General features: G+C 42.1%; 1 protein-coding gene across 2 annotated transcripts in view; it reads left to right on the top strand.

Moving 5' to 3' along the window:
- The window catches only part of SLC38A1 (solute carrier family 38 member 1), a 32059-nt gene extending 14788 nt beyond the window's left edge, over positions 1-17271 (top strand). Inside the window, exons 5-17 of one of the 2 annotated variants that reach the window (XR_014933854.1) lie at positions 4642-4715; positions 6320-6412; positions 6707-6788; positions 7608-7690; positions 8040-8098; positions 8215-8340; positions 10576-10655; positions 11864-11964; positions 13666-14013; positions 15036-15154; positions 15667-15808; positions 15912-16009; positions 16698-17271. Coding sequence is in view for 1 of the 2 variants with exons in the window: in XM_015855030.3 (XP_015710516.1) it covers positions 4642-4715; positions 6320-6412; positions 6707-6788; positions 7608-7690; positions 8040-8098; positions 8215-8340; positions 10576-10655; positions 11864-11964; positions 15036-15154; positions 15667-15808; positions 15912-16009; positions 16698-16802 (1162 nt within the window). In the remaining variant the exon portion in view is untranslated. The remainder of the gene's footprint in view (positions 1-4641; positions 4716-6319; positions 6413-6706; positions 6789-7607; positions 7691-8039; positions 8099-8214; positions 8341-10575; positions 10656-11863; positions 11965-13665; positions 14014-15035; positions 15155-15666; positions 15809-15911; positions 16010-16697) is intronic. The other variant, XM_015855030.3, reaches the window with a different exon arrangement.
- Positions 17272-17533: the final 262 nt, after the last annotated feature.

The raw sequence follows: 17533 nt of genomic DNA, 5'->3' as shown, positions 1-17533 counted from the left end.
TGAAAAAAGCAAATTTATTCAGTAGTAATACTTGCAGTGTGACAGTACTCACTTCTTACTTGTGTCCCAGAATCTCTACAGCTTTCAGCAAAGCATGAAGCAATATCTAGTCTTGTAAGCAGGAAAAAGGAATATTTATATTCTTTTAAATGTCAGATATAATATTTTCATCTCACTCCCACAGTTTCTTCAGTTTCTTATGTGAGAGTCCTTAAGAGCCAACATAAATATAGCCAAGATTTGAGTGTAAAAAAAAAAGCTGAGGTAAAGTACTTTACCAAAAAAAAAAAAAAAAAAAAAAAAAAAAAGCAGCATTTCATAAAACAGAATTGTATAGTTTAAAAATGAAACAGTGCCAATGAATGAATAAGACCCGGAGTACTGTGTTATTTTGGTTTGCAGCATGAGGCATTTCATTGTGAAAAGTGATTGTTAAGAAATCAGTTGGGAATTGTGTGCAGATTCCAGTAATAAATGTTCATTGAGGGAAAAAAACACAATAATTTACAGTATTTGAGAACCGCTCAACACAGTTATTAAGTTTACAGATCACTCTGCAGAGGTGTCATTTCTTAAACATCAGATCCTAAAAATTCTGGAACCAGGTGGTTTTTTTGGGTTGGTTTGTTTTTTGAAGAATTATAATGTGAGCTCTGCATATAGCAGAATGAATGGCCACAGTGGTATGTACAGCCATCTGCTCCAGGATTTTGTGCCAGTATAGCTGCAGCCATGCTGCTAGAGTACAGTTTGCAGTGGTTGGGTGAAATCTGGGAATAATCCGAGGAATTAATCCACTTACATTAAGAATGTACAAAGCCTCATTATTGTGTTGCAACTAAGCTGGGCAATAAAGTAGCAGGACTCAAATTTAGATTTTTTCTTATGCAGAGGGACTGAGTTTATTTCAGTTCTGCTGAGTTTAACCAGCATGTGACACTAACCTCTCTGTGGTTCTCTACCATACTCTGATAAGGACAATGACAGAGGTGGGCAAAAACTCTTGTAACCAAAAAAAGCTCAGCCTAGTTGCCTCTTTTGAGATAATGGTCTAGAATTAGTTGTAAAGGCTGGTAGCCCTGCCTGAAACAGGGGGGTTGGAGCTTGATGATCCTTGAGGTCCCTTCCAACCCAAGCCATTCTGTGATTCTATGATTAATAGCGTCTCACCTATTGACTAAGTTCATCTTGGTTTGAGTAGTGAGTGTGTAAATACATACCACCTAACTGCACAAAATCTGCCGAAGACACATGTTTGGTAGTTTTATACAGCAAATAACAGCACTACTCTCTCCTGGATTGTGTTTAAGAGTGGATAATTGTTCCTGATAGCTTTCTGATGCTCTTAGATCTGTTGGCTTGGAGATCACTCAGCCTGCTGAGAGGAAAGGTAAGGAAGCTATCGGGAACTAGCTGACCAGTCTAGCTGAGATTTTGCTTTTGAAGCCTGGAGACAGGTCATTCAAATGTGTTTTCTGTAGTTATGCCTGAAAATTGAAATGCTTGAAATAGACTTTTACCATACAATAGTCTCACAGTTAAAGTTAGACCATTACTTTTACAGTTTTGGTCACACTCTCATTCAGTGCATTTTTTCAACAAATGTATAGTTCTGCTCTTTATTCCAAATATATCTTAGAACTGTCTCTTCTTTACAAGTGATAAAGGATAAAGTCTTGGAAAGGATTCATATGATTTTTGCGCATGAGAAAGCACTTACACTCATTGCTCCTGAACAGCAGAATTCAGGGTTTCTAGGTTGCCTTGTCCAGGTTGTCAGCCTGCCAGTACTGGCTTGTGCCATCTCTGAAAAGTAGAAAGCAGAGGAGTAAAAACTAAAGCAGCATTTTTAGGGCTGGTAAAGCAGACCAAAACTGGTTTCCACTCTCACAACTTTTGTGCTTCTGCAGTGTAAAGTAGATCAGTTCAGATCCTGTATTTTTGTAGAAAAGAAATACAGAGATGGATATGTGCTCTCACATGCTATTCACAAAACTGATTGATGCAATGAAGTGTTAGGCTTTCTGGGCTGAGAAACTCAGAGGAACTTGATCCTGACATTGTTAATAATGACAACCTAGATCAGAAAAGAATATCCTTTCTTTTATGAAGAAGGGAAGAAAAGTTTTGTGCTGCAGAAATATGGCACAAGAGGTTGAAGAGCTTCAGTTGAGTCAGGCCAGCTGGGAATGGCAGGAGCACCTGCAGGTAGCTCATCCTGCTTGTGGTTTCATTCAAGTCGCATTAGCAGAATGACACAGATCATGTTGCAGAGACATACAGGCCAACAAGCACAAGATGCCTTCAGCCTGTGTTTAGCCTATCCCTGCAAAGGAGTTGAGAAGATCATCTGAGACACCGGGCTTGTTGGATGAGGTGCAGCGTGAGGTGACAACTGGAGCTTCACACTGCTCCCTGCAGGCACCTCTGCTAAGGCTGGCTGGAGGCAGTCACTTGGCTGAGGCCACACAGTGCCGTGACCCTGCATCTAATGCTTCACAGGGGTTCAGGCAATGAAGAGGGGACTCCATGATCCTCATTGCTCTTCTGACTATGCAGCCTGGGCTCCACAGGGCGCTGGGGACAGTACCCATTTCAGCTGCTTTGGTAACGCAGCTGTTGGCAAACAGCAGTGGTGTCATAGGAACAGTGTGTTCTTCGTAGCCCTGTATCAGTCTCCTGCCCTAAGCTGTTTATTCTGGATTTGTTGGAGGGAGGTGACTTTTCCGTGTGCTGGTTGCCTTCACAGCTGCCAGCACTACTTTAAAATTAGGCAAAATAATAAGCGTTGAGACGGCAGTGTGAGCTTCCCCACTTCTGTTTTGAATTTGCACAGGATGAGTGGTATGTACATTCTCATTCCCTTCCAAGGGGCGGTTCTGGCATGAGTGTCCTGACACAAACAAGTTCTTCACGCAGTGTTAATGAAAATGCCAAGCTTCTCTGTATTAATCCTATGGGGAGCTAAGGACAACAGATCAGATAAATACCTGGCTGCTCGAGAGTGTTATTTTTACCACTGTGAAAGCTCCATGAGCTCAGTGCCTGAAAAACGGGAGCTTTTAATATTAAAATAGCCTTGATGCTGCTGGCCTGTACAGCCAGAGCCACTTGGGACTGGGAGTGAGTCATGGCAGCTGTGAGCACCGTGCCTCTACACGGACAGGGGAAGCAGGGCAGCAGGAGAACTTAGGGCATCTTTAAAAATGGAGCAGCCAGCGCAGTCTCCTTTCCCTTCACCTCCCCAAGGAGAAACACCCTTTGGCCTGTACGAAAAGCGTTGTGTTATTGTGAACCATCATTCGTTCTTGGCAAAAGAGCAGTTCTTCCTACCATTTCTGTGTTTCTTCCTCCTCCTCTGGCTCCAAGTAACCCATAGGTCATTATTTGACACAAAAGTATTTGTAGTCCAAAATAAGAAGAAGGGGGAGGAAGAAGGCTTCGTATTCTATTCTATGCGTTACAATGGAAGAGATATGTTTGTGCCTATCTATGGCAGTAGATACGCAGTTTTCTTTTAAATTTCAGGCTTGTTTTCTGTAATGTCCCAAGGGTAGCTGTCATAATAAGAAGGGGAATTGCCAGCAGATTGTCTGAATGCTCTTCACACACATCGTGAAAACGTCGTCAGGCCTTTATGTGTTCAGTATTGGAAGGGAAGACACACATGGTGCTTGGCTAAAAGACATGGAGCAATGAACTGAAGTATTTTTATGTACTTACCCCCCGGCACTGAGAGTTTTTTGTGCCAGCAAGTTCTCTCCACAAACAGTTTGGTCATTACTTCCTGCAATTCTTTTACATGCAAAGTCAAAATATGGATCACAGGAAAACAGGGAGTGACATCAGTGAGGGAACACCTGTCCCTGCCTGGGTGAAGCACAAGCCTTTGGTTTCTGCCTTTACTCCCAGTGTGGGCCATGGAGGTGAAGGGTTAGGTTCTGGCTCAGCTGTCTTGATGCCCAACACCTAAAGCCTAGAGCCCTCAAGTTTCACGTTCACTCATTGTGAGCATAGGGTCAGAATGGAAACTAGAGACCACCTTCTTCACTGAGTGAGCTGAGTTTATGTCCAGGTCCCATTCACACGTCAAGAGCTGGCCAGAGCAAGACAGCTCTGTGCAGTGTTAGCCTTCCTCCTCTCCTCCTCCAGGGGCACTGGGAGGCTACCTTTGGTGGCATGTGTCTTGGAGAGAGATGCTTACATTTGGCATGAAAATCCTTAAATAGAGGACTTCCCTCTGAAATTTTTGTCTTCCAGAAGAGAAAAAAAAAAAACAAAAATCTTTAGACTGTGCGGTGAGGAATGTATGCAACTCATTCCTGCTCTGATTAAATCCTAATTCCTATATGATGAGACATCTCTGTTCCTTCGGCTTGGGAGGGTATAACTAAATAGCAGGACGTAGTTCTACTGAGTTTTCCTTGGTTGGATTCCTCTGCATACAAGGCTTCGTACCTCCTCTGTAGTGTGTCAGAACTGCATAAAGCATGTAAATCACTTTTGTTTATAGAGCTTTTTGCGTTCTCAGAGGATTATAAAAAATATCTTGGCCTCAATGGGTATATGACCCAACACATAAAATATTGTAACGTTAGAGCTCTGTTCTTACAGTAAGCTTTATCTTTCATTCTTTTGTAGGCTGCTTTTGGTTTCTGTGACATTGCTGTCTATTTATTCAATACATCTCCTGTTGGTGTGTTCAAAGGAAACAGGTAATCTAAGACTTTATTGTACCATTTCAATGGAATTGTAAAGAAGAAGAGGTGGAAAGTGCTCAGAATAAAGCCAAGTGCTTTGTGAAACACAGAATTTCTATAACTTTGCTGACACAAAAGAAAGTCCTGCCAAATTCTGGGTCAGAAGCCCAGAATTAAAAATAATTTATGTCATAGCAAAGGAGAACAGCATATGAACATCACTGTAAAGAGAAAAAAAATATATGCCAAAGACTGAATTCTGTCGTAGTGAAATGTCTTCAGCAAAGTAGGAGGAACAGCTCAGATAGTTTATTTGCATTACAAAATCTATTCCAAATGAAATATAATGAATCTTTGTCTACAGTGTAGCTTATGTGGAAGTACACTTTGTTGTTAATGGCTAGTTTGAAATTCCTGTTGTAGTTGGAGAAAATAAAAGGGAACCAGTTCCTCTAGAAAAGGAGGTGTATCTCTAAGCAAAATGTATTTCTAAACACAGAAATTAGATGTTATATACAGGGTTAAATGACTTTCTATTCTGAATCGTAGATTTTTTCCTTGAGTAACAATCACTGAACCAGAGTTTTAAAATTATCTCTATGTAAGAGCACCAATATATTTTAATATGTAATTTGGATGCAGATGAGTTACTATTATGTACAATGGCAGCAACAGCTTATTTAATTAGGTATGCAGGCCTAATTGTGAACACTTTTGCCCCGTTAGTTCCCAGAATCTAAGCCCTGCTTTCTGTGCTGCTGGATCACAGACACAACACTACATTTAAGGTCAATCTTGTTGTTTATACAAGCTTCAAAGAAGAAATGTCAGCTATAAGGAAACGTAGAGAAAAACAAACAGTGAGATCCATTTTTAAAACAATCTGTTCAGTGTAACATCTGCAATATTTCTCTTTCTGTTCTTGTGAGTCTCAACAGCTTCACCGTGTCCAGTCTTTTTTTTCCCTCAGCCTGAATCACAGCCAAGAGAAAAAAAACCAAAAAAACAAAAAAACAAAAAGCATTTAACTGAAGCACAATCCAATTAATAGTGGAGTTTCACAAGCTTGACAGATATTTAAGTTCTTGTTATAATTTACACTGTTTTCTGCTTTTACCAAAAGCATACCACGTTCTAGAATTCACAAGAACACTATCATTAAAGACTGTAAATCATCTGGTGCAGCAGTGACTGCCTTCATTTGGGTCATTTAGTCAAACCAAGCAAAATTACAGAATTACAGTCTGGTGTCTGTTGTGGCCAGGCTGCCAGTGCCAGTCTGTGGTCCCTGTTGTACTGAATTTGGTCTGGAGAGAAGGCTTTCAACCTCTCATTGAGATTGCAAACCTAATATGCCAGGATGGGGATAGTGCCCCTAAAGGTATAAATGGGCTCGTTAAAGGAATGCCTCCGTCCCATAAGTGATTGGTAGCCAAAGAAAGCATTTACAGGTATCAAGAAAACATTCCTCCCTAAGTTTCAGCCATAGCAATTACAAGAGAGCTCTCTATTCAGTTGTGACAGGAAGATATGATTGCAGAGAGGGAATCAGAAGTGTTTTGACTCAACAGCATATGCCATTGTATTCTTTACCCTTCTCCTCATTTCTTCTTACACAGGCTGCATGGTATATGAAAAGCTCGGTGAGCAGGTTTTTGGTACCCCAGGGAAAATGATTGTCTTTGGATCTACATCTCTTCAAAATGTTGGAGGTAAAGGAGGAATATTAAAAAACACAACCCACAAACACCTTTATGAAGTTATGCCTCCCAACTTGGCAGGTTCCCTCTTCTCCTAGCAATGTCTTTGGATTTTCATGCTTGATCTCAGTAATGTTTTGCACATGGCCTTTTAAAAATACTTTCTTACTGAATAATCAGTAGTTTATAGTCAGTTACAGTTCTAGGCCTTCTAGCTTTACAGGCTGAAATTGGAAAAAGTTCAGCGTGTACTTATTCTGCAAAATATCTCATCTGTTTCCTAAAGTGACTTTCTTCTTCCTCCAGCAATGCTGAGCTATCTCTTCATAGTCAAAAATGAACTGCCTTCTGCCATAAAGTTTCTAATGGGAAAAGAAGAATCTTTTTCGTAAGTTCAATTCATTTGGATGATTTTAGAATTTAACGTTGTGTAAGGAAGCTTAAGTAAACATGTATAAAAGCTCTTCAGTATTCTTTAGGCTTAACAACTAAATCTTCACAGAAATATTTCTGTGAGTTAAAAACAAACATGAAAACTTTGGGAAGGAAAGGAGGATGGATAGAAAATGAAAGATGAAGTTATCAACAGTTATTCTTTGCACAGTGGATATTGGTGCAGAATCTTTTAGACACTTTTAGAGTGTTGGTAACATTTGAAGATATTTGGAACAATGCAAATTTCACATTATATGTTTCCCTTCATTCTTCGCATCTTACAGGACTTTTTAGTGCCCCCGAAGCACTGTTGATAGTATAAAATTCTTCTAATCAATGACAGTAGCAGAATATTATTCTTAGATTTCTGCCAATTGTCACTTGACATTTACCAGCTTCTTTTATAGAGGGATGGTATTCTTCTATAGTAGTGAGTATCGTTTACACTGGGTTTCATAATATACTGTAAAGAACCAGGTAAAATAGAGATCCCATTCCTCAGGCTTCCATACTGAATTGGCCAGATCAATGGAAATACGACACACAGAACATCGTTAATGCTGCATCTGAGTCAGAGCAGTGTCGTGTTTTAAGAGCGGGATGCTGAGTACTCTTCTGCAAAGTTCAGACATGGTCCCCATCTTTACTTCCAAAATATAATGATACTAAAGATACTTCTGTAACTGCAGTGATTAAAGAGGTCAGCTGAGTGTGAGGAGTGCCAGAAAGGGTTTAAGGTGTGTTCATGGTACTTTCTAAATGTTTCATACAGGGCATGGTATGTGGATGGGCGGATTCTTGTTGTTGCAGTGACGTTTGGTATCATCCTCCCTTTATGTCTCCTAAAGAACTTAGGTAAGATGCAAATACCATTGCAGGAATAAAATAGAGGAGCCAGACGTTGCGCCTCTGACAGCTGCACTGGCAAGTCAAATAAAAGTTAGAAATTGTGCTCTCGTTGTAATGAGAGGATACCCCTGGTTCGGGAGTATGCTTTGTTTTGAGTATGTACTCTGTCTGAAATCTCACTGTTTTACAACATGGAAGGCACCAAATGAAGTCGCTTTTGTCCTGCCCAGAATCCTGTAACTCATTTGAAATTCATAATACATTTAAATTGTTCATTTGAGTAGACAATTAAAAAGCAAGATATGTTTAATAAAAATTATTCCGTATAACTTTTTAATTTATTTACTTATTTCAGGGTATCTTGGCTATACCAGTGGATTTTCATTAAGCTGTATGGTATTTTTCCTGATAGTGGTAAGTTCAGCTTGTTTTGTTTGTTGGATTAGTCACTTGATAAGATATGCAGAATTTCTGAATTTAATTTTAATCTGCTTTTTAGTATTATTTTTAACAGTTAGCTCTTGTTCTAGGTTATTTACAAGAAGTTTCAAATTCCCTGTTTCGAGCCGGGGCTAAATACAACATCACCTATCCTATCCAATAGCTCAGCACATGAGCATATGTGTAAGCCAAAGTATGTTATCTTTAATTCCAAGGTATGTTTCTCTTTATGATACTTATTTTTGATTCACATAATATATGCACCCACACCCCATGTCGTACTCAGCTCAGCACCACCTAGGGCCTGCCCTCCGTGCTTCCACACATAACTCTGATGGTGAATGCATGACAGGTGTCCTTGCCCAGTGTTTTGGAGGTGCCATGATGCCTGTAGCTCCTTGCAGCCTTGCTCTGTCACTCCATTCCTCAGGAAACTGAGACAGTGTGAGCACAGAGTGAGCTGCCTCGGTAGCAGGCATGCTAAGGCTGTGAGCTTGAGCTGCCACCAGATAACAAATGCTTTCTTTATGAAAGTTTTCCTTTCTGCTGCTTCTTGTTTTCCATGCTGCAACTGAGTGCTTAGGCTGTGTTTCAGCAGACACTGTAAGCCATGCCTGCATCCAAAAGCCAGAAGTAACCCATCTGTCCTGCACACAAACCACTTCTTTGTGACAGGGTATGTGTTTCCGTAGCCGTATGGTGAACAAGATGAGGAAAAAGGATACAGTTGAAAGTAAAAATTTGATGGCCTTTCAGCTGGATGCTTTCCTTGATCGCTGCACAGCTGCACAAAATGCTGTGCCAAGAGAGTGCAAAAGAGCAGCTGGCTGTAGCTGTGGGAGTAAGAGGATTTCTTCTTCCGGCCATGCTGGTTTGCAGCGCTCTTGAATGGTACCTTATCCAGTAGGGCATGCTCCTCAGGGTATCACCACTGCATTCGTAGGGAACGCATATGCATATTATATGCATGCAAAAATTATTATTATTTTTTTTTAATTCATCCTGCCAGCTTCAGTGCAGCTCACATTAAATCAGGTGAGCATTTTCATTCAGCCGGGGACAGCCATCAGCTCAGATCCAGTGTGACCGACCAAGAAGCAGTTGACTGGGTATGCGGTAGCAACATAGGTGTAGGTACAGTTCAGGCAGTGTCAAAGGACTGTCTTGATCTCCTGAAGTGTTAGTGTTTACTTCAGAGTTGATGGATGCCCATCAGAAGGAGCAGTCAGTCTGAACTAGGCACACTAGACTTGAGCTTTAGAGATTTGCTCTCAGGGCCAAAAATTTGCCAGTCACTTTAAGCAACTTTGCTACATGAGAGGAGATCTGTTTTGAGGCTGGCAGGAGCCTCTGGGTCCATATGCTCCAGCAGGGACACCCAGAGCAAAGTGGTCAGGACCACATCCAAATGGCTTCTGTGTATCTCCAGGGATAGAGATTCCACAACAATAGTGCACTGGAAGTGAAGCAGAGAAGGCAGCAGAGGCCACAGTGTGGAAAGGCCCCACTGGAGAGCAAGCAGTGTGCTTTCTGAATCCCGCCCCACTGGGCAGCCCCAGAATGGCTTCTGTGGTGATAAGTGTCCTGTGGCCAACATGAGGAAACCTCCGAGCAGTGGGGAGAGCTGCTTGTAGGGATTTATCCTTTTATCCTAACAGGAGGACCTTTTTCATGTGATCTCAGCTCGTTCTAGTTTCCTGGGGAGAATGGAAGTGCTTGAGCTCTGAGATCATTTATAAAGCTTGGCCAGATGCTGACCACTGAAGCCTGCTCAGATTTTTGGTTGAGCAGTGGGTGAGGCTCCCTTCAGAGGCCCTTTATGCTTCATAGTGACATAACGGTCTCTCTCTTTCCCCAAGGAAAAGCATGCTCCCTCCACAGCCCTCCTAGCCCTTTTGTTGTCCTGGGAAATGAAGGGGCTCTGTCTGGTACCTTGAAATATCCATTTATTTGTAAGTTCTGCATTCCTCTTCTCTTTTCTTACAGTCTGGATATGGGCTTCATCTCCAGGACTTCAGCCTTAGCACCATGGGTGTGCACCCCTCTCCATTCCGAGGCAGGGTAGTGTAGCAGTGATCCACCATACATCCCTGTTACACGTGGCAGCGTGTTGGTGGAGGTGGCAGTAGCTGGGCAGGGAGACCCCTGTCTGGGAGCGGTCCCACAGCCACGTGGCATCCACTGCTGTGCGCTGAGGACAAAGTCAGGACTGGGCTTGGGTGGCCAACACCAAGATGTTGTCCTCCCCTTGGAAGAGTGTTGCTCTCCATACTTTGTTAAATATGTGCCAGCTGACAGGTCTCCTGCCTTCTCTGAAAAGGGTTCTCGACATTCATTTGAAGAGTCCAGATAGCTGGGAGCTGAGGTAGTTGAACACAGATCATTTCTTCATACTGCTGGGAAAAATACTTGTTTTTCTTAACTTTTTGTCTGAAATTCTCTCTGAACAGACAGTGTATGCTTTACCCACCATCGCTTTTGCGTTTGTGTGCCACCCATCAGTCCTTCCAATATACAGCGAACTTAAAGAGTAAGCCTTTCTCTTTTATTATTTTTTTTTTCCAGTTAATTGTTTTCACTGTTTTGCATGGAAAATGTTAGTGCAGAGGTGCTCTGAGTCATTCTTACCATTCGGAGGAGATGTGCTTCAGTAAAACCAAACAAGTCAATGAGTGTGACTGTCAGCTAGGAAAGCTGGACTCCCAGAGGTGTCATTGGGGTGGAGAGAAGCTGAGGATAATGCAATAAATGGGGAGTTTTCTCTGGAAGTACATGGCAGCCTGGGGAGAGCCAAGTTGTGTCGACTGCTGTTATTTTGCGTAGGAAGGAGACGTGTGTTCAGCCCACAGCATTTGTTCCAGTGTACCTAAAAATCTGGTGTGGTACCAGAAACAGAAATGATTTTCTGCCTTGCATGTGCTATTGTGTTGTTGCCAGAATGCCCAACTTGTGGCCTTGAACAGGGTTGTGCAGAGCTGGAGCTTGGCCCTGCTGCAACCTGGCTGGGGCAGGGAACGACATGGGGCTGACGTGGAGCCCTGGCCCCTGGAAGTGGGAAGGAGGGACCAAAGGGAGGGTTATGAACAGCCAGACCCATGGGGATCCTCAGGATGTGCTCAAAACTGGGCACTTTGTATTTCACTTGAGTTCATCAGGTTCTCTGGGGCCTCTTTAGGGTATCCCTGCATGTATTTAAAGTCTCTCTCTATATATATATACAGATACATGTACTGTTTCACAGCAAATATCTAAAAATGAAATATTTACATTTAATCAATGTACGGATCTGCAGTGGTCTGTATGCATCCATGATTTCCTACACATGGCAATACAAATATTTTTTTGCAAACATTCAGAATGGGTTTTTTTTTGGAGGTTTTTTTCTGTGTGTGTGTTTACTCTCCCTTTATTTTGGCCTTTGAATTTAATTACTGAAGTATTTAAGGGCTCTCCCTACCCACTCAAATTTCCCTTCCCTCTGTTTACAAGAGTATGGTTAGGGAGCAGAGCCATGGGGTGCTCACAGAATTTCTGTGCTTAAACTCCAAGTTCGATCCATTGCCCCCACCTTTCTCTTCCTTGTGCAGCTGTCAATGAATGCCTGTTTTAAATGAAAATGAATTCACGAATCTCCCCAGGATTGATATGTTTATACAAAGACTTGATACATTTTTAATCAGCTATTCAGAAATGCAATCCAACCATTTTATATGTTCCCTTCTTTTTTTCTTTTTCCAGCCGTTCACAGAAAAAAATGCAGTTGGTTTCAAATATCTCATTTTTTGCCATGTTTGTGATGTACTTTATGACTGCCATATTTGGCTATTTGACTTTCTATGGTAAGTATGCAGAAAGAGAATACACGTGAAATCAGTAGTGAATCCCGACTGGAAAGTCCCGTTCACTTACATTCCAATACTTCTTCAAAGATTTTTCGGTAGGGTTTTCATACTGAAGGTACAGACCCTTTCCTCTCTCCCCCTGAGATGAGAAGCACAAGTGAAAATAGTATTTACAGAAGGCATATTCAGAATATGAGGAAGATTTATTTAATAGAACTGGGGATTAGCTGGGCCCTACCAAAAGGCTTTTGTTCCATGGTCCTTACCTGGGTGGGGTTTTTTTTGTATGCATTGGTAATAACTGATTTGTGACTGTATAAAATGAGGAAGGTTTGAAAACAGGTCCTAGGAATTTGGTATCAAGTGAGCCATTGTAGAATTTTTTGCTTTCTTATTTGACTTTTTCACCATAGACAAAACACTACATATTTTCCTTATGTCCCTAGGGTTCACCCCTTCGGTTTTTGGTTAAATAAATTGGCTGCAAAGGGTGGGGAAGCCCAGAGGGTTGTCCCAGCTCAGCAGCCAAGCATGGCTATAGCAGTGTCTGGGACTTGCGCTGCGTCTCTTCATAAATATTGGTTAAGTTAGTGACACAAACAAACCGTGTTGTATTGCTGTCCTAAAGGAACAGATATAACTATTAAGTAAATAGGATAAAAAATGAACGTGGCCCAAGAAGCTACTCCCATTTCCAGTATCATGGAAAAGTTGAAGCGCAGTGTGTTTGCTTGTAGGCCGTTAAGGGGTTATGAGACAGATGACTCAACTGACATTTGTCTTTTATCTCAGAGTCACCTAAAGGTCATCAGTCTTCTCCAGTATATATTCTATATTCCAAGTGACCTTTTTGTTACAGTCTCCCCATTTGTGACACCATTCATTGTGAGGCACATATTGCAAAAGAAGGAAAATAAGTAAATATGAAATTTGGCTTTTTTTTTTTTTTTTCAAATGTGTACCTATCTCAATTTTCTCAGGCTCATAACGCCTTGAGCCTTCCTGTGTTGAAGTAATTTGAGGTCCTCAGTTGTGATTTTCCCAAGACAACTGATGGAAATAGAGGGTATCTGCTTCAAGTGACAGCAGCAGCAGCTGTTCTCATCTGTCTGCTGCTTGCTAGAACATTTAAAGAAACACATCAGATCAGTAGCCCCAGGAGGGCAGTGGGAGTGAATCAGCACAGACCCTTTGTCTTTGGCAGGAAGGAAATTTTGGTGAGGTCACCCCAGGGATGTGAGGAGGCACATACCCATAGGGACCACTCTGGGAACCTCTCACACTCCATGGAGGCAGAGGCTGCATCCTCCTGACCCTGGAAGGGAGAGGAATTTCCCTGGTGGAGCAGGCATCCCTGCACATGGACACCATGTGCTTCCACACAGCTCCACTGGGGCTCATACAAACAGTCTGAGAGTTAGTGCCACAAGAAACAGCACAAAAAGGAGCCTAGGGAATATCAACCCCCCTCCACTCCATTCCTCCTTGCCCTTGGGACTGACAAGATTTTGCCTTTTGTATGTGCACTTAGTTTTCTAACCTCTTCCCTAGCTGGGTAAGACCAGGGTTTTTATTTTGTCCATTTCATTTTTACACCAGTAGTGCTTGTCTGTTTGCTGTGTTCTCGAAAGTGTTGCAGTTATGACTATATTTACATTGCAGAATTACAGAAAAGAGGTGTTTTTCTTCCCCTAAAAGGTCACTGTGGTTGGGCTCTGTGGTGTATCTAGCTGAAAGGAAAACAGACCTTCAACTGTAAGCCTTGCCTTTCACTTCCTACCCGGCTGCAGCCCGTGAGCGGTACAGAAGTTGCAGTCTGTGCTCGCAGGAGCAGAGTAAGCTCTGTGTCGCAGAAGCTGTGCATGTGCCCGGCTTGAAAATCCCACTCCTAACATGCAGGGAGGTGGGAGAGTGTTTTTTTTCTCCTGGTTGGAATTCAGGCGCTGCGGAGAGGTGTTGAGAGGTGGTCTCGCCCCAGGAGGATGCCCCGGGGGGAGCACAGGAGTTTCGCTGCAGGGCGGCTCTCTGCCTTCAAGAATAGAGGAGGTTGTACCAAGATTTTGATCTACACATGCCCACCGAGTTCCACTTAAGGACTTCGGTTTAAGAGCTATTACAGTTTACTGTCAGCCTTCTAAGATTAGCAGACAGAAACAAAACACAAGCTGTTCTAAAACAGGGCAGCAAGTGTGGTTCTGTGGTGTGTTTCACAGCCACCTCCCTGAGTTGCCTTGCCTAAATACTAGAAAGACACAAAGCAAGCACGTAGGTCCCCCAGCGACTTGCTTTCCCTGTCCATTATCAGTACGTAAAGATAGTGCAAAGGAAGCATTTTTGCAGGAGGGCTTTTTAAAGCAAGGCCAGCGCCTTCCCGCTAGCACCCCAGCATGCTCCCTTGGGCACGCTGGTTGCGCAGAGCGCACTGGCTATGCTGTGGGCACCGTAAGGGGAAGCAGGTTCAAGAGAATATTCAGAAGGGCAGCCCTCTGAGGAGCTGCCCAGGGGTGTGAGTGCAGATGTCACAACATCCCACAGGGAGCTGACCTCAGACAGGTTTTGTTCTTGTTTGAAAACAGAGGCACTGCTCTGTGCTGGGAGTTTACTTGCTGTTTTGACTGATTTAGCTCATCCCTGTAATTTGTATTTAACTCAGCCATTGCAGTGCATGTGGTTATTTTTATATCATTTCAAACTTTAAAAACAAGCCCGCAGAACTGATTAGAAGTAGCTAATTTTACTTCAATTATTTTTCATATGTATGTATATATTTAAGAAAGTTTTGGTGTATGTCTCACTGTTGTCTTTCCTACAGTGAAAATCACCTTAGACTTAAGCATGTGCTGTCCTGAATTAGGATGCATTCCTTAATCAGGCCTCCAAAGGATTAATCTGGAATAATGAGATCATTAAGATTTGGTTCAAAATGCTGTTTTAACTCAAGAATGTTCATTCCATACTCTTGTTTGCAGATAAATCACTTGTTGTTCAAGAAGTCTGTTTTTAAGCAATGATTTTTGTAAACTAATTGCCTCCTTGCCAGAACTCTTACCTAATTGTCTTTTCCATAGAAAATGTGCAGTCAGATCTGCTTCACAAGTACCAGAGTAAAGATGACATTCTCATCCTGACGGTGCGCTTGGCTGTGATTGTTGCAGTTATACTCACAGTGCCAGTACTGTTTTTCACTGTAAGTAAAAGTCTCCACACGATTTGGAAGTAGGTGATCTCTGTGCACATTGGATCTTTTCAGAACAGTCCAGCCATTTCCTAGTCATTAATGTTGCAGATACAAAACAACTTGAGCTTGGATCAGTCTTTTCCCACACCGGGTTCCCAGTGACTTCTTTAGAGCTTCTCCCTGGAGGAAATCAATGAATCACTTTTTGTTTTAAACTGAATCCACAAGGGCCTTCTCTTCCTTCACGCAATTTCACTGGAGCAGGCTGAGAGGTGAAGTTCATTATCCCAAAAGGCATGGTAGAAAGGGAGGAATATCCTTCGGATGCATCTACACATACATTTTTGAAATACCAGAGTAATTGCAAGGATTATCTCAAAAGGCAATAGATCAGAGTCCATAAATTTTCTGCCAGATTCACGTAGAGTTTGTTGTCACATGAAGAACCGGTTAAAATAATCATGGGGAGCCTTGAACTGGATGATGGACTGCTCCTAACCAAGAACTCTCTTTTCCTACAGGTGCGTTCATCATTATTCGAGCTGGCAAGAAAAACAAAATTTGACTTATGCCGTCATGTCTTGGTTACTTTTGTTCTTTTGGTTATCATCAACCTGTTAGTCATTTTTATCCCAACCATGAAGGATATTTTTGGAGTTGTAGGTACAGTATCCTGCCTTTGTACTACCAGCACAGAACTGTTGTTAATTAGCGACATAATTATGGTGTTGGCAACTAATAATACTCACTCGTTTGAATTTTGCAGGGGTCACTTCTGCCAATATGCTGATTTTCATTCTTCCTTCATCACTGTATTTAAAAATTACACATCAGGATGGAGCAAAATTTACTCAGAGGATTTGGGTATGCATTCTTTTCTGATCTGTGCAAAGCATTTTGCATGCCATTCCTTAAAGTGAGTTAGATAGAAAGCCTGCTTAATCTGAACACGTGTGAGCTGTTTCTCCTGACTTTCCGTTCTTGCCTCCATTAGCTGGCAGCCTCACTTGCCCCTTTTCATTTGCTCTGTGCATCTCCTGGTGCAGGGTTCCCCTGTGCACCAGGGCCCTTCTCTGTGGAGTGAGGAACTCTTACCTCTGGGGGAAGAGCAGGTCTGCAAGCAGCCACAGTTATAGCCCCATATATAAGTATGGGTGTCCCTCCAGCTGCCTTTGGCAGCCCTTTCAGCCCAGCAAGTTTTCTGCCTTTCGGTGTGCTGAATCAGAAGGCATTCAGCACGTTGCTCATCCTGGCTTTGAGGAGAATGGAGCTGATAAGTCCTAAAGGCAGACTCACTTAATCCTTTTTAGGGATGGCTGGCTTCTAACAAGTGAATCGAAAGGGGAAGAATTGTTTTTTATGTTCAGCAAGTAATTATTAATGACAGTAATCTGTTTAATTATCTATGGCTCTTGCCTTCACCAGAAGACAAATCCCATTTTAGCTCATGGTTTTGATACATCACCTTGTAAATGTCCTTAAGAAAATTTAACACAATCAAATTAATTGTCCTTTCTCTTTGTTCATTAATTTTCTCTTCTTTTTGTTTCAGGCTTCCCTTTTCTTGGCACTAGGGATAATGTTTTCCCTAGTGAGCATCCCATTGGTCATCTATGACTGGGTACAGTCAGGAGGTAGTACTGAAGGCAGCGACTGAAGTTGACCTTCTGAAAAGGAGACATGCCTGTTTGCTACACACCAAAATCGCAACCATCCATTCTGTTATCTATTCTACCTTTTGTGAGTTTACTCAAATCAAATCCAAATAATGATTTTTCCAGTACCGAAAATGCTGTTTTGGGTGTATTTTCTTGCAGAAAACAGACCCGTTATTCCAACAGGCATATCACTCTGTCCCACAATACTGAGTAATCAGATAAGCACCAATTCTATGTTGTCTGCAAGACTATATAGAGTATTGCTCATAGGAATTCATCACAACTTGTTTTTCCTCTTCCACCCATGAACTGCATTGTTCTGTTATTATTCTTAGCCCTTGAACCATGAGCTCTGCTCCTTTAGAGCAGCAACATTTGTTATCAATTCCAGCTGGAGTGATTATCCCAAATGTCGTCAGTTCACTCCCTTCCCCATTGCATTTTAACAAAAACTGCTTTTGAATTGTATGCATTCAGTTTGTTTGTTTGTTCTTTTGCTGTTTTGTACACCATTTGCCTCACCAAATAAGTGTAGCATTCTGGATATGGATACAAAAAGCACCACCAGAGGATAAATGAGCGCTGTATAAACTTAGTTCCTAAATCTGGTGCTTCTCTCTGTAATGTTGCAGTGGAGGGGCCAGCCCTGGGCTTGGCTCATTTGTTGCTTTGAGAAGCAGGCCATTGTGTGTGTGTGTATGCGTGTGTGTGTGTTTTTGCAAAGGGGTAT

Source organism: Coturnix japonica, chromosome 1, assembly GCF_054131305.1.
Source record: "Coturnix japonica strain WE chromosome 1, WE-NBRP24, whole genome shotgun sequence".
NCBI lineage: Eukaryota > Metazoa > Chordata > Aves > Galliformes > Phasianidae > Coturnix > Coturnix japonica.
The sequence above is the reverse complement of the archived record's forward strand: the minus strand, read 5'-3'. Positions and strand labels throughout refer to the sequence as shown.